This window comes from Harmonia axyridis, chromosome 7 (genome assembly GCF_914767665.1).
Source record: "Harmonia axyridis chromosome 7, icHarAxyr1.1, whole genome shotgun sequence".
In the NCBI taxonomy this organism is placed as follows: Eukaryota; Metazoa; Arthropoda; class Insecta; order Coleoptera; family Coccinellidae; genus Harmonia; species Harmonia axyridis.
The window spans coordinates 5,540,282-5,564,051 of NC_059507.1; the positions used below are offsets into that span (position 1 = coordinate 5,540,282).

General features: G+C 36.8%; 1 protein-coding gene across 6 annotated transcripts in view; it reads right to left on the bottom strand.

Moving 5' to 3' along the window:
* The window catches only part of LOC123684019 (liprin-beta-2), a 50,137-nt gene extending 27,835 nt beyond the window's left edge, over positions 1 to 22,302 (bottom strand). For 3 of the 6 annotated variants that reach the window (XM_045623107.1, XM_045623108.1, XM_045623104.1), the window contains exons 1-3: positions 22,010 to 22,302; positions 8,918 to 9,392; positions 4,517 to 5,024 (exon numbers count right to left, since the gene is read on the bottom strand). In XM_045623107.1, the coding sequence (XP_045479063.1) occupies positions 4,517 to 5,024; positions 8,918 to 9,307 (898 nt within the window). In that variant the 5' untranslated portion in view covers positions 9,308 to 9,392; positions 22,010 to 22,302. The remainder of the gene's footprint in view (positions 1 to 4,516; positions 5,025 to 8,917; positions 9,393 to 22,009) is intronic. The other 3 variants (XM_045623106.1, XM_045623111.1, XM_045623105.1) reach the window with 1 other exon arrangement.
* Between the last annotated feature and the right edge of the window lie 1,468 nt (positions 22,303 to 23,770).

The following is a 23,770-nucleotide window of genomic DNA, read 5'->3' on the forward strand; positions in this document are numbered from 1 at the left end:
TCACACACTTATAAAACGAAACATTTGAATTTTAAAATTTGATTTGTAAGCAGAAAAAGGATTGTTTTGACAGTCTGCCAACAACATTTTCTTTCCATTGTTGACGTTATAACATTTCTAAAATACTTGGCCATAGTTTTAAAGCTTTCTTTTCAGTTTGCGATCGGTCGATCAAATGTCGTATTCTATGGCAGCCTGAACGGGATTATAGCTCGTATATTCGTCCAATGACGTCATCCAGTCAACTTGCGATAATTCTCCTCTCGTCCATTCATTAAACCAATTAAGTTTTCATAGCCCCGAATTGAATTTGCAACATCTGAGGAACTCTTCGAGAAAGGCGTATTCAGATGAAAGGCAAAAAGAACTCTCTGTGTAAATGACGTCGGTGGAAAATGCAGATACGCTTGTGGGGCATCTCGAAACACTTGGCGTTCTTACACTTAGCGATTTTTATGAAGTAGTCCGGCCAAAGCACCACGAAATGGATCGAATATAGGATCCAGGAAGTACTTTAATTACAAACGAAAGTGGGTCGGTAAATCTGATTCGAAATTGTCTGGATGCTGTGAGCTTTGATTCGGTTCCAGGAAGAGCTGCGACGACACAATTTTATCTGAGGACATAAATGAAAGCTAGAGCTTTTTAACTTTATACGTAGTGATCAAAGAAAACCACGAAAATTACGGATTTGGAGATTTTACAACACTTTATTACAGATATGAGAGTGCAGGAATGAAATCGCCAACTTCTTTTAGTAGATCGTGAATTGCAGCTTTTGTAAAATAGCAAAAAGCATACTATATGACTATAGTATATTTATTTTAGCAATGACATGACGTCAAGTATAGCTTACTCCACACAACGCATGAAAACGCACATAAAAGCAGGAAGTTTCTGAAGTTTGTGTTGTCAACTCTTTGCTAGGTTGCCGATGTAGGAGGTTATTCTCCAGATCTGACCCCAAGTGATTACTGAACATCTGCAGACCTTGAAAGAATGATCCAGGGAAAGAAATTCAGCTCTAATGAGGTTGAAGCCTATTTCAAGAGCGAAACGAATCTTTCTACACAAAAGAGTTAGAGAAACTCTGAAGCACATGTACTCGTATCATTCTTGAAGCTGGAGTATTCAGGACTGGCACCAAATGCTCAATATCGTAAGGTCGCTGATACTTGTAGAGGATGTTTTTTTAGAGCTATAGAACTTTAAATTGCAATAAAACAACGATGGATTAAACGATTGACATGAATTTTATTTATCCGCAAGATAATCTTGTGGCATTACTTTTTAAATATGATTTCTGGCATATGACCGCCACGGCTGGCTCGGATGTAGTCCAATCTGGACGTCCAATTTTCGATGACTTTTTCCAACATTTGTGGCCGTATATCGGAAATAACACGGCGAATGTTGTCTTCCAAATGGTTAAGGGTTTGTGACTTATCCGCATAGACCAATGACTTTACATAACCCCACAGAAAGTAGTCTAGCGGTGTTAAATCACAAGATCTTGGAGGCCAATTCATAGGTCCAAAACGTGAAATTAGGCGGTCACCAAACGTGTCTTTCAATAAATCGATTGTGGCACGAACTGTGTGACATGATGCGCCGTCTTGTTGGAACCACAGCTCCTGGACATCATGGTTGTTCAATTCAGGAATGAAAAAGTTAGTAATCATGGCTCTTTACCCATCACCATTGACTGTAACGTTCTGGCCATCATCGTTTTTGAAGAAATACGGACCAATGATTGCACCAGCCCATAAGCCGCACCAAACAGTCAGTTTTTGTGGATTAACGGTGTTTCGACATACACTTGTGGATTAGCTTCACTCCAAATGCGGCAGTTTTGTTTGTTGACGTAGCCATTCAACCAGAAGTGCGCTTCATCGCTGAACAAAATTCGCTTATGAAAATCGGGAACAACGGAAATCTCATTTTGGGCCCATTCGACGAATCTACGCCTTACTTGATGATCGTTTGGCTTCAATTCTTGCACGAGTTGGATTTTGTAAGCACGCAAACCAAGATCCTTCCGCAAAATCTTCCTTGTCTTGGCACAGATCCAGTTCCTGTGCTCGATGGCGGATAGACTCATTCGGGTCTTCCTCAATGCTACGCTCTACAGTAGCGATAGCTCCTTCTGTACGCACTGTACGGCATCTCTGGGGATGCGAGTTATCAATAAGAGTAAACGTGGTGCGAAAACGTTCAATCGAATTAACTGCTCTGATTAACGTAGTGCGCGATACGTATTCCGCACAGAACCATTATTTTCGAAATAAAATTGCTCTATTTGTAAACGTTGTTCAGGCGTGAGTCTATTCATGATGAATTGCCAAACCAAACTGAGAATAAATCACTTGACGTCTGTTAAATCGGTCGCCATCTTGAACAGTAATGCCAACTTAAAGTTATATACCTCGAAAAAAAAAACACCCTATAATAGTAATAATGATGTTTATTGACCAAAATAAACATTGTAAGTTTATAAAATTAAATGATTAAACTTTTACAACAGGACAACAATCTCCACCGTGAGGCAAGAAGCTTCGAGCCATTCTCCTGTCATTGTCAATGCCAATACCGCAACGTCCGACAACTATATCGATTAGCTTAATGCGTTTCGTTTCCTGTTTTCGAAACTCTTGGCCGATGCCCGAGTCGGACACACGTCAGATATCGAAAAACTGGCGAATTGGATTTGGAGAGCGAGACACACATCAAACACTAGTGTGCCAATTTCGTGTAGACTCGAAGATTATGTTGCATCGCCAGACAGAGATAATTCTCTCGTTAGAGGGAAAGACGCTGGCTCCATTACTCTCCACGATGGGTCTCTATTAATTTCGGATTCTTTCCACCGATAATATAAATTTACGACCTTATTATTGGATTAAATATCTGCGATGCTATTAAATTCGGCAACGAAACAGTAAATTACGGCATTCGCGTTCCTGATAGCAATTAAGGAGGAAGGAAAGATAGGGTTTTATTATTTTGAGACTCGCTCTGCTCGCCGAAGGGGCTCCGCCCCTTGGATCCCGTCACTATACCGGAGATCACTGGGTGTCCGTCAAGAAAAACTTTTTTTTTCGGACACCCAGCATCGTGAGCTGATTTTAGATGATCCACCCGGTATACTTGTTTGATTTTAGGAGGGGTACTCCATATGACTTTTTTCCTAGGACCTATCGTTTGGCCCCTGCCCACATGAAAATATTTGATTCAAATAACCAAAAATGGTTGAAAGAAAGAGTATCCAAATTTCTATCATTAAAGAAAACATCAAAGCCCCAAATATCGAGAAAGTAACTAATGATATATGAGATTGTGACCCTCAGTAGATTTTTCGTCGTGGTGCTTTTAAATTGGCCACAGAGGAATGAGACTTGAATGACAGAATAATCCGCAACACCCCGTATACTCGAAAACCGCGAGAAATATCAATAAATCACTTGACAGCTGTTAAATCAGTCGCCATCTTGAACAGTAATGCCAACTTGAAGTTATATACCTCGAAAAAAAAAACACTATATATAAGATTGGTGAAATCTCAATGATATTTTATCTCGGATAATAAACTGCTCTTACAAAAAGAGAACACCTTCTGAAATTATCATTCATACCGTGTGTTCCTGAGTGGGGAGAAAAACGAAAATGTCAAATTCAATTTTCGTTGGGATACCCAGTATATAAGCACAATCAGTATAGCAGAGAATTGGCAACACAAACATTATATATTATCCAGTTTTGTATGCGTTTTCAAGGTGGATACAGTTGACATCTCGGATACGTCATCAGTGACGTCATCCCATAGCTAAAATACATATACTATAGCAACCCGTTTCTGTAGTAAATTTTACACATACAATAGACAAATATTTATGTGAAATGAAAATATCTACTTTTTATGTGCTCAACTGACAAATTGAGACTATTTGAGAAAATTTTTAAACAGCTTATTTCTATAGTTTTCCAGAAGAAACCTGGTCAGAGACTTTCAATTCGATTTTGGTTCATTATTTCCACTGATACTAGTCCATCATTTTCGGTGTTGCGCAGTTTGAAACGTTGCAGAAAAAACATTCCAAACATTTTCCAAAATTTCATAAAACGTTTGAAAGAATGGTAAAAATTGCTTTGTGAATTCAATCTGTTTCGAATTGATTGAATTGCGCGGTTGTATTTCATCTAATTCATAATCCTCACAAAACAATTATCGAAAGTACATTAATACTTCACCGAAAATGGAACATATCTACGGAAAAACTAAAATTATTGATTCATTTTGTGGAAACTTTGTATTTTTCGAGATAGATCTATCTTCAAGAAAGTGTTGTCGATTACTGTATGAACACACAATACAGCCAACAACTTTTTCACTATCTAAAAGTCCATTAGTAACAGATTCAAGGGATTAATAAGGATCCATCCATAAAAAAAACCCAAACACATCATTGACACTTATGACACCATCCTCGTCGTATATCACGTCGAGACCAACAAATACCTTTTCTGGAGGATCTAAGACTGCTCGGCGTGATCCTATCCTCTTCTGCTATAGTCTCCAGCCCTTTCACCATAACACGATCACTTTCTTCGTCACTGTCCGAGGAATCGACCGTGCTGCTGCTGCTACTGGTCAGGCCATCCGTCGTACTGGATTCCGTACCAGACAGCCTCCTGTAATCGGCATCCTCGTGCTGTCTCAAGTGGTACGAGCCACTCTCGCCGTCTATATTTGTATCTCCATCAAACCCTTGACTTGTCAGATTGCACGTTTGAAGCGAAGTGTTACGTTGTTCCGGTCTGGTTGGCATGGGAGGCAGCCTCGACCCATGACCCGCGATTGGGCTCGGTTTCCAGGTGTTGCTGAAGGGTTGGGCAGTGTAGACGGAGATGGTGGAGTCTTGGTGGTCGGTTCTTCGGACCTCTCTCCTGCCCAGGGACCTGGTGTAGTCTTGACCGTGGACGTAGGGGTTGGTCCTGATGGATTTCAGCGAATGGGTCCGTTCGATCTATATGGCGAATTTGGGGATGAGAGATTGGAGGATTTTTTAAAGGAATTTAAAGTTCATAAAGCGTATGATTGAATTTCAGATGTTTGTGGAACTGCATCAGGGGTACCGTTAGTTGGCATTCCGAGGTATGTTAGATTGGACATCAGAGTAATAAATACATAGATAGAGGGAGCATATATCATTTTCAGTAAGCAAATTTTGTTCCCAACATGAACTGACAAATTTGAAATGAAGCACGCGGAAATGGAAACATATCACTGATACGATATTTCACTCAATTCGCGAGTTTCTCCACAAAGAACTCACTTCTTATGTCCCATATTGAATCAACGTTGCATATCAAGTCGAAATATATTGAAATAAATACCTAAATATATCAGAAATTCAGAAACCAAACTTCAAGCGCGCCAAACGACGTGAAACAACCGATGACACTAGGAGAGCAAAAGTTGTCAAACCTTGGATTTCAGCAGGTAGATACAGAAAATGATAAATATTCTGCTTATTATAAATTCGACAATTAGGAAAAATATCGGATTCCAAATATTCAAGTTTGCCTATTTAAACGGAAATCACTCAAATAAATATATTTCATTCAATATAATCTACGTTCATAACGATATAGTAAAGTTGTGGATTTGAATATATGTATATCACAATCCGACAACGTAATCTAACCATGTTGGGAACATGTAGAAATTGCATATACTTCCTCTATCTATGTTTATTACTCTATGAGTTGGACTAACACATAGAAAAAAAAATTATAAAATATAAACGAAATGTTGGAAATTTCTTGAATTAGTTTCTTCACTTTTATCTACCAATATTTTGTGAAAAGATCCTTCATTTGCCTACGATTGGTCGTCAATTTTTACTGTGAAAAATTAAGAATTTATTGGACATCTGGACTGAACGTTTAACATAATATATCGATCTCTTGGGAATAATAATATTAATCGTAAAGTATCAAACTCACGCTACTATAGTTTAGTTTTACTTTTAACTAATAAAATTTGCATATTGAAAACCATTATGAGTGATGTGGTCAAGTAACTATCCATTATTGAATACATGAAAACAATTTATTCGTCTAATAGTTGAAATAGATTTAAAATTTTCGAGAAAAACTCTGACAAGATGATTCTGTGAATTTTGGTGTGGTAACTACAACTTAAAATTTTATTAAATGTCTTCTATGGTGCTTAGGCGTGACTATCCATATAGCAAACGTGAGCATGACGAAATTAAATGAGTTCAGAGAGGAAATCAATGCTACACTCGATCAATTAAAATCATGAGGTTAAAGTAGTTTTAGGAAGGCGTGAAATGATGTAATGTCAGTTTTATTCTGAGAGAGGTAGCTCCTCTCTAGATAATTATCGAACTTTCTGAGTCATTTTCCAATACCTAATGTTGTCCACAGTATAATTCTGGAATAGTTTTCTTTCAGGCCACTTTATATAATATAATGTTTATTCACTATAAACATCAAAAAAATTACAGAGGTATTTATTTCGCGAAATATTTACCTGTGTGTAATTATAAATAAAAAGTTTTTCTAATATGTACGTGAAAATTGATATTTACCGAAATATTATGATTCAAGTCAAGATATCCACTAAAATATCGTTCCCATGAAGGATTTAATTCAATATCAGTAAAAAATTGTTTTGACGAACAATCGTGAGATTGGGAAGTTCCTAGTTATCGCATCACTGGGCAATTGAATACATTCATTCAATCGGTATTTTCCCAACTATTTATAATATTTGATGAGTTTTACTATGGGCTATTCTATTCTAGTGAAAATATCCAAATAATTGAATTTTTATGCTGTATTAGAGCCTTGTGTGTGAACAATGCTAGGTAGGTATCTGAGTTAGGGATTTTTCCTCTAAGTTTTTGGTTCTCGAAATGCTCTTAGTGCGCATCGAATTTGAAACACCCTGTACAATTTATTTCATTCTCAGAATCCCTTTGAGCTAGAAACAAATGAATGGCACATTTTTGAGAGAATTGATTTGGTGAAAACCATAACCTTATGAATTCAACTGTTTTCAAGCTATAAGGGAAAATTAATGACGTAAAATGAAAACTCCTCATAACTTTTTTATTACTGATGCTATCAACATAAAACAAAAACGTTCCACAGGCACTTTTTCAGTGGAATCCATTGGTGTAATCATTTGTTTTCTATTGCAATCAGTTTTGAAGTAATAATCCAAACTAATTTTTGTAAACCGTATGAATTTCAATAACAATTGACATCGCTTAAATTTTGCCTTTTCAAAAATAATAAGGGTTAGAACTATTTAGAGGGCCACTACAGGGATATTGAAAACCGTTATAGATATAGGGTCGCTCACAAAAAAGTTGCGTTATTTAGGGATAAGTGTGTTGGTGTCAACAGATCCGAAATATCTCCATTGGTTCCCGAGATATCTCGAAAAAACTGAAAATCGAGATTTTTTTTTCTGTATATCTCTTGTATTTGGAGATAACTTCAAGAAATTTGGTTTATAGACATTATCCAATATAGAGATACTGATGGTGTCTTCAGATTTTTCTGTTTTCCATTGTTTCAGAGACGCGATAGTCAAGTGATGATTTCATATAACAACTCTTCAAATATTCGTTCCAAGACTCGATATTTTTGTAGAGTGTAATACATAATAATCAGAGAGTTAATTCAGAACATTACATAAATAAACTCTATATCCCTAAATAACGCAACTTATTTGTAATTTAGGCCATCCTGTATCTATAACGGTTTTCGATATCTCTGTAGAGCCCCTCTTCATAGTTCTAACCCTGTATAACATGATAAGTATATAAATTTCTTATCACACTATAAAAATCATCAAAAGTTTTCGTATCACACGGAAAATGAATAACCAACTGATTACCTTTGTAACTTTGTTAATCTATGATCTTCAGATAATTAAAATATTCGGTGGATAGCAAGATCTCCAGATTCAACACCGTTAGATTTTTGCCTTTGGTCACATTAAAAAATAACATTTATCAATATGAAAATGTTGAAATATCGAAAAAATCTAACGGTGTTGAATCCGGAGATCATGTTATATATTTTTGAAGAGGAAAAAATTTGGCGAATACATTTGTTATAGAAATTTATATGGTTTATATTAAAAAAAAGGTTTGTATTATAACTTCAAAACTATTCGCAATAAAAAACAAATGATAACAACAATGGAATCTACTAAAAAAGTGCCTGTAGAACGTTTTTGTTTCATGTTGATAGCACTAGTGATAAAGAAGTTATTCATTTACGTCATTTTTCAAATATCCCTAAGAGCTTGAATTCATGAGGTTGTGGTTTTCACCAAATCAATTTTCTCAAAAATCGAAAATGTGCCATACATTTCCTTCCAGCCCAAAGGAATTTTGAAATTCCCTCATTAGACAACGAATTTGGGACACCCTATACATTGAAATTTGAATTATACTAATATTGAAATTGAGAATAAATCGATTCCGATAGTCGAGATGAGATTGTAAATTGAAATTCCTAAATTATGCAGGTATTAAAGAAAAAAAATAATCGTTAATATAATTCAATAAAATAAAGCTTTTTGGAGAACGTAGGAAAAGAGTTTGTTCAAAATTTATGCTTGATTTTTTAATTTTCATTGCAACCATATAACTACCTGTCACTCAATATTTTTTGAAATAATTCACCCATAATACAACGCCAGAAACATAAATTTCGAAGTTCCACCGCCCTTAAATACAAATAGAATTAAAAAAAAAAAAAACAACAATAGCGATTGGGAAAACACTGATTGTCAAATCAGTATACACACGTGATGCGATAATAGTCTAGCAACATAGATCGAAAACTTAATTCTACCTTCCAAACTCACCCTGAACGCACCACCATCCACATCCCCACTCTCACTGACGTCCGTGTCAGTTCTTCTTCTTCTTCTCAACGAATCGGTCTTGACGAAATTCCTCCTCACGTCCTCAGCCACGCAGTCGAAATCTTCGACGGCCGTTCGAAAACTCTCGTCCTCCTTGCTGCTCACACCGCCTCCGTAGACGGCGTCGAAGATGCTCTCCAAATTATTTTTAGACGCCGATTGCGTAGCGATTTCATCACGTACCGCGTGGCAATTCCCGGACGATGACGTACGTTCCTGAAAATTCCCTCGGGACGTCTCCGCGTCGTAGATCTTCGATTGTTTCTCGAGCACGGCGACGACGGCCGCCACTGCGTTCCCCGTGCCCAGCTTGCACTTCAGCTCCCTCATCGTCGTCGATTCGGCTCACTCAATTCGCCGTCAATGGCAGCACGATGAAGACCCTGAGTGATTTAATTAATTGGAACTCGGTAGGCTGTGGAGAGAGCACGATTGAGTTAACGAATGCCGATATTGACGGCCGTATAGTCTTCGATTTTGGAGCTGATCGAACTTGTGGAGATGTTTGTGTTTGTTTAAGACCATGATACCGGAACGCATCCCTTATTAACATTATCTATGGTTGGAGACCGTAGTGCCCTCTTTGTTTCAGATAGAACACGACTATGTGTGATCCGACTGCTCTGTTCAAAACGAAATTAGAGAATTTTATGGAGTTTTCACATAATTTCTTTAAACACTATACGGTCTATTAGTGATGACGTCACACACCGCCATTTTAGTTCTCCTGTCAGTATTCGGAATCCAAACAAACAAATTGTCATTCAAATTAGTACGTTGTCGTTGAAGAAATTGGCTTATTTTGATAAATAAGATTATTTTAGGAACGATTTTACTATTAATTGATCGACAGAAGGCACGAAATTAATGCCAGTAAGTTCGAACTTGAAGTTCAACTAATAAACACGACTTTATACAAAATCTGGGGAATGATACAGGATTCAAACTTACTGGTATTAACCTCGTTCCTTCTGTCTATCAATTAATACTGAAATCGTTCCTCAAATACTCTTATTTATGAAAATAAGCCAATTCCTTCAACGACACCGTATTAATTTGAATGACATTTTATTTGTTTGGATTCCGAACACTGACCATAATAATAATAATAATAATAATAATAATATTTATTCGGAAATACATATATATATACAATTATAAAGGTATTTGATCTTGAGACCCTATGTAACCTAAGCTTAGCGCTTGTATGCCACACAAAGTCTCACAGTTACCGAACATCCCAACTGCATATAAGACAACCCAACAATTAACAAACCGAATAATTAACCCACAAAGGAGTCCAGGAAGGAGAAAAACAGTGATAAACACCTATGACATTACATTCAGAAACTTGGTGAAATTTCGTCTAACATATTGTGAAATAATATTTTTATTTTTTCTGTTTTTTGTGTTTATATATCTTAATGATAGAGGCAGTACATTGTACAATTTCGGTCCGAAATATTCATGACTTCGTTGTAAATGGGTTTTCAAAATAAGTGGCACACGTAGGTTCTGCTGTATACGATTTCTTGTGGAAAAATTATGTTCAATGAAGTCCTTATTGGTATCTATTTGTTGTATTAGGCATTCCGAGATATAAAGTTGTCTTAAATTGAGTTTTTTACTTTTCTCAAATAATAACTCAGTGCTATGTGTTCTTTCGACATTCAATATTATTTTCAAGATGAATTTTTGTATTATTTGCAGTCCCTCAAGTGCGCCATCGAATAAGCCCCCCCACACAATAATGCCATATCTTAGCAAAGACTCTACAAGCGAGTCGTAAATTTTAAGCATAAAGGGTATAGTTGTTACTTCACGTAGGTTATAGAAAATATACGCTAAGTTCTTAAGACGTGTCTTCAAATATTCCACGTGTACATCCCATCTCATAAATTGATCTATATATATGCCCAAATACTTAGTGCTAGCAACCCTACCTATTCTGGGGCACGTACAATTCGAATCATTACAGTTTGATGTATGTACCGACAGTGCAGAAAAACTAGGCTGATTGCTTCTCATCAAGGAAAACGTGATGAAATTAGACTTTATGGTGTTCAGACTGAGCAGGCTTTCCGCCAGCCAGGACTGCACAACCCTCATACTTTGCTCTGCATCTCTATACACCTCATTCCACGTATCCCCCGTGAAAAACAACATGGTATCGTCTGCATAAGATATAATCTTACCGTTTGGTATCCTCAACAGCAGCAATTGGTTCACGTAAATCAGAAATAAAAGAGGACCCAAAACAGTTCCTTGTGGTATACCCATTTCTACAGTTCTTTGTTCACTCAAATGTCCGTTCAAAGAAACTCTCTGTACTCTTTGTTCCAAATAGTTTTTGAGCAATAACAGACAACTACCTCTAATACCTGCTTCCTCTAGTCTATTAAGCAGTAGCTCATGCGATACCGTATCAAAAGCTTTTGCCAGGTCCAGAAATACTGTCATACATTTTTTGTCCTTGTTCATACCCTCTATCAGTAATGAAAAGAATTGTTTCATTGCATCTTCAGTTGATTTTCCCTCTCGGAATCCAAATTGGTTGGAGCTTAAGATATTAGAATGTTCAAGAAACCGTGATATTCTAGTCTTCAAGCATTTTTCGAAAATTTTCGCGATGTTATTGATCAATGAAATCGGCCTGTAATTAGTAAGTTTCTTTTTTTCTTTCGATTTGTGCACACATATTACAAGCGATTCCTTCCATTCAAGGGGTATAGTTGCAGTCTCAAATACTAAATTAATAATATGAACTAATGGAGCTACAAGATGCTCGTGTATTAATTTCAACAGTCTATTAGAAATACCGTCCGGACCTGGCGCAGCATTGTTTTTGAGAGAAGCAAACATCTGTATTATTTCATTTTTATCTACCGGTTTCAAGAATAAGGACGAGTTATTACTTTTAAATTTAAAATTTGAATTATTTGATTTTTTTATTACAGACGCCATATTTTTCCCAATATCCACAAAAAACTCATTAAATTTATCTGCCATCAACTTATCATCAGTGAAAGTGTTCCCCATGTCATCTACAATCGATCTCGGCGAATTTCTTTTTTTTGCTCTATTTGTTATTTCGTTTATAACCTTCCACGTCTTTTTAGAGTTTCCGCTTGCGTTTTTAAGTTTATCAGAATAAAATTCTTTTTTAGTTTGGCGAACAAGACTATTCAATTTGTTTCTATATAGCTTATAATTTTCCTTATCGAAATCCGTACCATTTAATAGAATTTTTTTTTTCATTTTATCTCGATTTTTCATTGAAGTTATAAGACCAACAGTTATCCATGGTTTAATTTTTTTCAGGCGCGAATTTCTATGTATTTTTCTGTATTCACTCGATTCAATGAACCCTGTGATCTTATTTTTAAATAAACAATAAGCTGTCTGTGGACTCCGACTGTCTAGAACGCTTTTCCAACTTTCGTTTTTCATTTTATTTAACAACACGTCATAGTTTATGTGGTTAGTTACCATGTAATCTGCCTGTTTACTTCGTTCAGTACAATCGTTTTCTATTAACCTAACAAATAAGCAGATTGCATAGTGATCTGTGAGATGGGTATGAAAAACTCCGGAGCTGATGGAAAATCTTTGTCTCACTCCACAACTACTTCTGACAAAAATGTGGTCTATAACACTAGATGAAACTGCAGATGACCTAGTTTCCTTGTTAATGTATGATACAAATCCGTATTGGCCCAAAGTACACTGATACAAAATTGATTGATTTGTGTTCTCTTTCAAATTTATGTTCATATCACCAATTATTATCTCAGTGTCTCTTTTCACCAAGTCCGAAATATACCCGGATAAATCATTAATGAAGGCAGTTACCTGTGTTGCTGGTGGCCGATAGGTAGCAGATATTCCGAAGGTTTGGTGGTTTTTAGTTAACGTAAGTCTTAAAAGATTCACTTCGGTTAGCTCTATGATCTCATGATCCACATCGAAAGCATTGTTTACGTACAATAGAAGTCCGTCATTCTGATTATATTTGGATTCATTATAATAAAGATTGAAACCTGCAATATCAAATTCGATCAAGTTACAAATTCCCCAACACTCAGATAGCACTATTATATCTAGATTTTTTAATTCCAAAGATTGTAAGCATATCAAAAGATTATCGAAATTTTTTCTAATACTCCTAATATTAAAATGAATTATATTGAGTGTTCTCTCCTTCCCAAACTCCCTGTGAGCCATATCACAATCCAAAAATACATCTGTCTCCCCCTCGACAAAACCTCCCTCTTCATCATCCATCAAAAAATATATATGCAGTATTCAATAACTACATCAATCTAGCCCACAAAATTTATTTGAAAATAATCATACAGACCCACAAAATCAGTGATAAGAATCCCAACTGAAAAAAAAAAAAAAATACATTTAATTTAATCACTGAATACACCAATTTATTCCACTGTTTGACCATCCAGCAGCGATTTCCTATTCAATTTTTTCAGGGCACCAATATCAGAGATATCATTTACGAAGTGAACTTTTCCGTTGATATTTATCTTTATTTTTCCATGTAGTGTCCAAACATTTTTGTATCCAAACTCTTCTGATGCTTGTTTATATATTTCATAACGCTTTTTGGTCAGATCTTCTTTCACCTGAATTTTCATTTTGTACAATTCCTTTTTGTTGGCGAAAATCAAGTCACGGTGTTTTTCAGTGCAAAATTTCACCAGTACTGGTCGATATTTATTGTTTATTTTATTACCAATTCGAAAACATCTGTTTATCAAATTCTCCTGGTTAACAACACCAATATCATTACAGAGTTTTGTAATTTTTTCTTCCATATCTTCCCCCTGGTCTTCTGGAATACCGAACAGAATTACATTACGACTCTTGTTATGCTGCTCTAAATTATCGATTTTACTGTCATAATGCTTCAATGTTTCACGTAGTTTTTTGTCCTCCTCTTCTTTACGTATTTCTATTATTTCGAATACCTTTTTGGCAATTTTGTCCACATACGTGTCCATAATTTCGGATATAGTTTGTTTTACTATTTCCTTGATTTCTGCTTTGTTTTCTCTCGTAAGTCCCATTTTATAATATGAAGAATTTGTATGTAAACAATAACAATTTACCTTCAATATCACCGATTTTAATTTATCAGTTTGCGGAGCGTATGGTGCAGATGTTATTCAGTCGAACTCATGCAGTCGAAATGATAGAACCATAGAACCAGAAATGGCGGTGTGTGACGTCACACTAATAGAGCGTATTCTACATAGGCGTACAATTCTGCTTACGCCGTTTCTTTCCGAAATTCGAGGCTTCATTATAAAAAAGTGGTTATATGATTGCTACAGTCCATTTCAACAACTCATAATAAACTACGCCGAGCTGTTCCCACAAAATACTGAGCATACCTTGGAACCTCGAATATTCGGTTTGGCCGTCGATGTGGAAGCAAAGCCGGGATATCCCCAAGATTTTCTGCGCTTGAGATTTTCGTCTTCAGTCACAATGCGATTCAGAAATCCCTTTCGTTTTTGCCTTGCAAGCAGCTGTTCACAAGCAAACAAACGCCGGTCAACATCTCTCGGCTTCAACTCGTACGGCACCCAATTTCCTTGTTTCTGAATCATTCCCATGATTTTCAGACGTTTTGAAATGGCTTGTTGCGTCACTTCCAATGATCCTGCCAATTCTTGTTACCTTTGACACGAGTTTGGATCAAGTTATGCCTCCAATTCTGCATCTTCGAAAACCTTCTCTCTTCCACCGTCATGCTGGTCTTCGACGTTAAAATCACCGTTCTTGAAGCGTTGAAACCACTCTCGGCACGTTTTTCACTGATAGCGGCCTCACCATAAGCATTTGAGAGCATTCGATGACCTCACCCGCAGATTTCTTTATACTAAAGCAAAAAATTGAAACCTTCCGCAAATGATGAGAATTTGGCTCTTAAGCTGTCATGTTCAATCGAGAATAACTTTATGATGCAGATACAAATCGACTAATATTTTCATGGCGTTATGTCAACAAATACCTAAGCTTATTGTATGACATCTATGATCCATTTATTTCGACTACCACTTACCGTTGCAGACATCTATTGCAAAAATTTGTACACCTAATACATTGTTGTATTTCAATATTTAAATTTACGAATGAAAAAGGAAAATTTTCGTTTAGATCTATTTTGAAAATATTCGTGAAAAACCTTACAAAATCATAAAAAAAGAGGCAAATCTCTAATTTTGAGAAAATTCACTTCCTTTGGATGAAAGAAGGAACTATTGTAATATTCCTAACTTATACCGTTCATTCGATCGTTCTGGCAACATCAGAAATTGACGATGACGGGAGACACTCGAATCTAATTAATTGAAGCAAGGAGAACACGATTGAATTAACGAATGCCGATAACAAGGTCCTGGTTTTCGGAGTTGATCGATATACGAAGATTTTTGTTTTTCTGCAATGATAGATAGATAGATGAGGTAGCACCTTAAGAGAAAGAGAGAGGAATCGACTGCAACATAGGAGTGAGACACATGATGTTTACATCAGCAGACGGAGGTTACAACATAATTTTGATTGATGACACATATTGAACCATTAAATACTATTTTATCATTGGTCGAAATTCCTTCCTTATTCTCTCCTTCTTGGTTCCGTAACGGAAGGCTCAAAGAATTTGAAGTGTTGGGTAGTGCAGATCTCAAAATTCGAATATAAACATGGACAATTTTCATTATATCGAATCATAATAGGTATACACTCAATAATAGATATGAGTTTTGTGGGAGTGTAGTGTCCCAAACTCGTAGGTAATGATAGATTTCAGAATTAGGAGATATAGAATGATGAAACTAAAGATTTTAAAAACATATTTGCTAGGTAATAAACTAATAGACTCTCAATTATTTTCGGCATAAACAAAATGAATGTGCTGCAGCACAAGTTCAGCACGATAATTTATTTTCTATCTGTCATTGAACTAATGTGAAGAATTGGACATATCTATCAATAGTAGTTTCGAATTGACAATAATATATATCAGCGAATTCGTGTTTACTTCCAAATATTTTTCCAGCGAATGCAGATTTTTCATGGGGTAGTGTAGACACAATCCTGCTGTTTTATTTATAGACTATCATAAATTATTCTGCGGAAGTTTGTTCGATATTTGGATTCGAACCATGTGAATCGTGAATTATGTGAAAGTTTTTGGGGGAGTTGTATTTTTTTTGTGGAAAATATAATTTTTTATCGCAGACTATAAACAGAAAATAAATATTTATATATCTATAAAGGGTGTTTTTTTTAGAGCTATAGAACTTTAAATTGCAATAAAACAACGATGGATTATTCGATTGACATGAATTTTATTTAACCGCAAGATAATCTTGTGGCATTATATTTCAAATATGATTTCTGGCATATGAGCGCCACGGCTGGCTCGGATGTAGTCCAATCTGGACGTCCAATTTTCGATGACTTTTTCCAACATTTATGGCCGTATATCGGCAATAACACGGCGAATGTTGTCTTCCAAATGGTCAAGGGTTTGTGGCTTATCCGCATAGACCAATGACTTAACATAGCTCTACAGAAAGTAGTCTAGCGGTGTTAAATCACAAGATCTTGGAGGCCAATTCACAGGCCCAAAACGTGTCTTTCAATAAATCGATTGTGGCACGAGCTGTGTTAAATGTTGCGCCGTCTTGTTGGGACCACAGCTCCTGGACATCATGGTTGTTCAATTCAGGAATGAAAAAGTTAGTAATCATGGCTCTATACCGATCACCATTGACTGTAACGTTCTGGCCATCATCGTTTTCGAAGAAGTACGGACCAATGATTCCACCAGCCCATAAAGCGCACCAAAGAGTCAGTTCTTCTGGATGTAACGGTGTTTCGATATACACTTGAGGATTAGCTTCACTCCAAATGCGGCAGTTTTAATTGTTGACGTAGCCATTCAACCAGAAGTGCGCTTCATCGCTAAACAAAATAAAATGGACGTAGTGTGCGATACGTATTCCGCACAGAACCATTATTTTCGAAATAAAATTGCACTATTTGCAAGCGTTGTTCAGGCGTGAGTCTATTCATGATGAATTGCCAGACCAAACTGAGAATAAATCACTTGACAGCTGTTAAATCGGTCGCCATCTTGAACAGTAATGCCAACTTAAAGTTATATACCTCGACAAAAAAAACACCCGTTAGTAGCCCTCGTATAATTTTTATGTTGCCAATTGTGGAGAAAGAGCGATCACGAAACTTAAGCTGACTCGAGAAGATCAGTTTAGTCGGAAGAATTACAGTTCCGTAAGTTGCAAGATCTGAAGATCAACTTTCAAAGGTCGTGTGTCGGCTTGCAACTTTTACTCAATTTTTTCCCGAGTCAATAGCCCCATATACACAGCAGCGAGGAGAAAACGTCGAACGTAATGAAATACAGAGCGAGATTTAAAGGATAGTTTACGTTCCAGTCATTCCCTTCAGTATTTCTTACGGTCTGTGTTCTATTTCGGAAACTAAAAGGCCGTAAGTATAGCCATTTCGTAGTCGTAAGACATGCCGAAAGCGCTGTAAAAACGTCGGAATTTTATTTCGAGAGATATGAAAGGAATTCACACGTATCGTATATCGCTAGGAATTTGACTTTCTGGATCAATGGGAAATAATTGGGAAATTTTCGTTCGATTTAGATATTTGCCTTCGATAGATTTATAGCTTAATGCAAAGGGTGGATATTTCCGACAGAATTTTCGATTGGAAAGTAATCATCGACAAATCGTAAAGAATTCATTACACGTTAAGAAATAAAGGGATGTCCAAAAAGAATGATGCAGTTTGAAATGGTTTTAATGGCAACACTGTGTATTAATTTTTGACATTTCTTATGTCATTTGTGTTCACTAGGTTATGCTATTCATTTAAGGAATGAATGAATGATACACACTTTGTCAGTACCTTGCTAATTTTTTTTTATATTCTTATTGAAATCTCTATGTCTCATTTCAATTTTTTCAATACAATTGAAATTTAAATAACTTTTCAGAAGCAAATGACTCGATACCAACCGTTCGAGTTACTATTAGGTTTACAACTTTGCTTCCGCCGTCTTGCAATAAATGGCTGTAGCGGTAAGTGGTAGTCAAAATATTAGTAGATTTGTGTCTGCTTCATAAACTTATTCTCGACCAAACACTTCAGCTTACGAGCCAAATTTTCGTTTTAATTTTCTGCTTTAAAAAGAAATCTGCTTTATAAAGAAATCTGCGACCGAGGCTCATCGAATGCTCCCAAATACCTATGGTGAGGCCGCTATTAGTGAAAGAACTTGCCGAGAGTGGTTTCAACGTTTCAAGAATGATGATTTTGACGTCGAAGACCAAGGAAGAGGTGAAAGTTTTCGAAGATGCAGGATTAAAGGCATTACTTGATCAATACTTGCGTCAAACGCAACAAGAATTGGCAGGATCATTGGGAGTGACGCAACAAGCCATTTCAAAACGCCTGAAAGTATGAGAATAATTCAGAAACAAGAAAATTGGGTGCCGTACGAGTTGAAGCCGAGAGATGTTGAACGGCGTATGTTTGCTTGTGAACAGCTGCTTGCAAGGCAAAGACGAAAGGGATTTCTGCATCGCATTGTGACTGGAGACGAAAATTGGATTCATTACGATAATCCCAAGCGCAGGAAATCATGAGGATATCCTGACCATGCTTCCACGTCGACGGCCAAACCGAATATTCACGGTTCCAAGATCATGCTGGTGGAACCAGCTCTGCTTAGTGTATTTTGAGTTGTTGAAACCGACTGAAATAATTCCAGGCAAACGCAATTTGGGCCGAGCATTGAAAGACTAACGGCCGCAATACAAAGAGAAACATGATAAAGTGATTTTACAGCATGACAATGCTCGATCCCATGTTGCGAAAGGGGTCAAGACATACTTGGATATGTTGAAATGAGAATTTATACCCCACCTGCTGTATTCTCCAGACATTGCTCCCTCGGATTATCAATTGTTTCGATCAATGTCACACGGCCTGGCTGACCAGCACTTCCGGTCTTATGAAGAAGTAAAAAATTTGATCGATTCTTGCATCGCTTCAAAAGATGATCAGTTTTTTCAACGTAGGATTCATACGCTGCCCGAAAGATGGTAGAAAATAGTGGCCAGCGATGGACAATACTTTGAATCATAAATGTATAACCAGTTTTTTACAATAAAGTCTTGAATTTCGGAAAGAAAAACGGCGGAAGCAAAGTTGAACGCCTATGTATTAATAATTGGAAATAAAATCACATCTAAAAGCATTTATATTTAAGCCTGTAAACAATTCCACTATAACGTCCAAAGAAAACAAATTACGTTAGCTAGAACCACGATTTCAAAAGAGCAATTGTTTATTCTGGATGCAACGATGAATAATCTGAACCCAGTATCATCGCTCCAAGTCATTAACACGATAAAACTCTTATTTACACACAAGTGTAAACGTTAACCCGGCATCTTGGTGTCAATTTATAGACATTCTCGGAAGACGAACAACCAATGTCTATCGATAACCGTTCTCGATTCTCATTTTAATGAGTTCATTTTTATCTGTGGCATTATTCGAATTGATATTTCATTACGACAAGTGAATACCGATGAGGAACCCCTGTTTGATAAAGTCATAGCACGTAGTATTTTCGGGAAAACTGTTAGCAGTGTTGAGTCATGGCGGATATGAAATGGATTTCGCTAAACGTCTTGCGGAAATCAGAAATGACCTACCTGCATTGCTTGAGCAACGTCGTAAATTTTCTCCAGACGTTCATTTTTTTTCGATCGAATCGAAAGAAATTTATCTGTATGAAAATAATGAAAAACGCTGTAAATTTGACACTAGGTACGGTTTATTATTTTCTGAACGCAAAGTATCTCAACACGCAAAGAAGATTATGAAAATCTAAAAGATTTTCCAATAAGAGGTTTCAATTTGAATGAATAGCTGTCATCTGCGACCTTTGAAACTGTCATATTTGGACATTTGACAACAACGCATTGAAATTCACTACAAAAATGGTGAAATTTAGCAGTCACAAATTATTGCTGCTGTCATACAATAAGCTGAGGTATTTGTAAGCATAACGCCATCGAAATATTGGTCGATTTGTGTCTGCATCATGAAGTTATTCTCGATTAAACATGTCAACTCACGAGCCAAATTCTCGTCATTTGCGGGAGGTTTATTTTTTTGCTTTAATATGAAGAAATCTGCGGATGAGACTCATCGAATGCCCTCAAATACCTATGATGAGGCCGCTATTAGTGAAAGAACGTGCCGAGAGTGGTTTCAACGCTTCAAGAACGGTGATTTTGACGTCGAAGACCAAGGAAGGGAAGAAAGTTCTCGAAGATGCAGAATTGGAGGCAGTACTTGATCAAGACTCATGTCAAATGCAACAAGAATTGGCAAGATCATTGGGAGTGACGCAACAAGCCATTTCAAAACTCCCGAAAGTCATGGGAATGATTCAGAAACAAGGAAATTGGGTGCCGTACGAGTTGAAGCCGAGAGATGTTGAACGGAGTTTGTTTGCTTGTGAACAGCTGCTTGCAAGGCAAACACGGAAGGGATTTTTGCATCGCATTGTGACAAGACGAAAAATGGGTTCCTTACGATAATCCCAAGCGCAGAAAATCATGGGGATATCCCGACCATGCTTCCATGTTCACGACCAAACCGAATATTCACGGTTCCACGGTCATGCTCAGTTTTTGGTGGAACCAGCTCGGCGTAATGTATTATAAGTTGTTAAACCGACTGAAACAGTCACAGGACAGTGTTATCGACGCAATTAATGCGTTTGAGCCGAGCATTGAAAGACAAACGGCCGCAATGCAATGGGAGACATGATAAAGTGATTTTATAGCATTACAATTCGACCTGATGTTGCGAAAGTGGTCAAGACATACTTGGAAACGTTGAAATAGGAAGTCCCATTCTCCAGACGTTGCTCCCTCGGATTATCACTGGTTTCGATCAATGGCACACGGCCTGGATGACCAGCACTTCCGGTCTTATGGAGAAGTAAAAAATTGGATCGATTCGTGGATCGCTTCAAAAGATGACCAGTTTTTTCGAAGCGGATTCGTACGCTGCTCGAAAGATGGGAGAAAGTAGTAGCCAGCGATGGACAATACTTTGAATCATAAATCTATAACCAGTTTTTTACAATAAAATGTCGAATTTCGGAAAAAGAAACGGCGGAAGCAAAGTTGTACGTCTATGTGAAAACGAGTTCTCAGATACGACTTCAAGTCAAAACTTTTCTCATTTTTTATATTTTTATTTGCAAATTCATGGATCATGAATTTTCACACTAAGTATTCATTATGCGAAATAATAAACGAAAAGTTAACTGAAGGAGTCAATTTGTGAACTGGTTAAGTCAATTAGCCAATAAAATCATGTGATCTGACCACGTGAGAACGTGTTTAAGGAAAATTATCTCTGAATCTAAGGAAATGATATTCATATAATTCTTCGTCATTCATTTAAAATCTATAAAGAAAACGATACAGATTTGTTCGTTGTTTGTTGACCTTAAGAAAGGTTTGGCTATTTGCTTTGAAAGGGAATCAAATTTCTTGATTAATAACACGATAGTTATCACTTTACAAATTGGTAGATTAACTAAATTGCATTATGTGTATTTTTAATCATCAATTCGTTCGACGTCTCCCTAAATAATTCGTCCTAAGTGACTGTAGCTATTTTCTGGCCGACTTTCGAAGCACAAGTTTATTTTTATTCACGCGTTAGTAAACAAGTTTCTATTTCGGCCACAAACGAAGGGAAAGTTTCAAGATTTACAGTCGATACGTTGAGCACTCAACAATTCGAAGAAATCCGACAGTGCAATCAATTTTACAGCTCAATCGCATCGTCAGATACGATCTTACAAACTTGGGCATCCACAAATCGATCGATCACCTCCAAGAACCACAGAAGCCAATCGTACCAACCCACCAGATAAAACGAACATCACAGAAAACACAGAAAACTTCAAAACTAGGCGATGTGCACATTTCACGTTGAAAAGGTGTTCTGCTGAGGTCCACACCTTCAAAAATCGCGGGATTATCCTTAGGAAAGTACCGCAGGTACCGTAACGTTCAGGAAACAGCTGAATTGGCGACTGATCGGTGACATTTCGAGACGACGTTCGAGTCCTCGCCGCGCTTAAAATAACCAGAGTTAATTGAGAAAATTTGAGAGTGCCGACTACGTATATGCTCCCTTCGTCTGCACCGTAATGCAACTGTCTAGCTGTAGAAGAGTCCCGGCAAACAGACGAGGATGTTGCCCGTATGTGCTCCGATGCACCAATTGCAGTTTATCTGGATTTCGTTCTGTTTATCGTTTGTCTTTAAGGCCCAGTTTCACCAAATGCTTTAATCTTGACTTGGCTCTTAAGTGAGGCCTTAGATCACGATTAATGTAATGTAGCGTTTCACCACATTCCAAAGCGCCATTTAATCGACCAATCGCGATTTAGCACTAATCGGCCATTTTTGGAGGATTACAACCTTTCAAGTTGAGATTAATAATTATTTATCAGTATGGAACTCTTGTCTATGTAATTATTTTTCTGGAAATTTCTCATTTTTGGGTCAATTTTATCGAAATATGACTATATGTATAGGCTCAATATTTCCCATTCAAAATACACCTACTCTTTGTTTTTGTGTTTTATGAAATTTATTGCAAAAAATAAATTATTGATATGTTTGATTGAAATATTATTCAAGAAGCAGTTAAACTTGTTAATTAAAATAAATAAGTTAATAAAATTACTTATATAATTTTTTTTCCAGACTGTGTGGTTTTGTGAAATGGGATAATTTCTTTTTAACTTCTGCAAGTTTCCGACATTTCGAAGCACATCACTCGACATTTTCGGCAAAAATTAACTTTGTTCTTTGTTTACAAGATGACAAATGATTTGAAATGTTATGAGTTATGAATGAATGACACCTGACACCTAGCGCCAATGGTGGTCATCACTGCTTATACGATACAGAACACTGTATAACTTTTTGTTCACAACGTTGCCAAATGGTTTGACTATTTAATCGCGATTTGGTTAATCGCGATCATCTTCGGACGGGTTGATGCAGGGTGAAACAGAAAACACTGTTAAGCCTGCTTTAGTAACAAGCGGAGTTTAATCAATCTGGGATCAAGTGCTGTTTGGTGAAACTGGGCCTTACGGTCGTCAACTTAGAAGCGTGCTGTTGTTAACTGCGGTCTAGTATGCGATGCAAATTTCGAGGAAGTTTGTAGTTTTCACGGTAGTAGGACACCCAAGTTAGAAATTTCGTAGTTCGAAACACGTGAGGTTAAAATTATCTGTGCATTAAACGCTAAATTTAACTCTATGGTTTAATATTTCCTAGTGAGGTATCTTAAATTATTCATACGAGCGGTTAACGAAATGAGTAAAGTAGGTACTGAGCTTTCAAGCGCTCATATATTCAATCATTCATGCGCCAATTGCATCTAACGGGTGTTTTTTTCGTTGGCATTACTGTTCAAGATGGCGACCGATTCAACAGCTGTCAAGTGATTTATTCTCTCTGAATAGACTCACGCCTGTACAACGCTTGCAAATAGTGCAATTTTATTTCGAAAATAATGGTTCTGTGCGGAATACGTATCGCGCACTACGTCCATTTTATTTTGTTTAGCGATGAAGCGCACTTCTGATTGAATGGCTACGTCAACAAA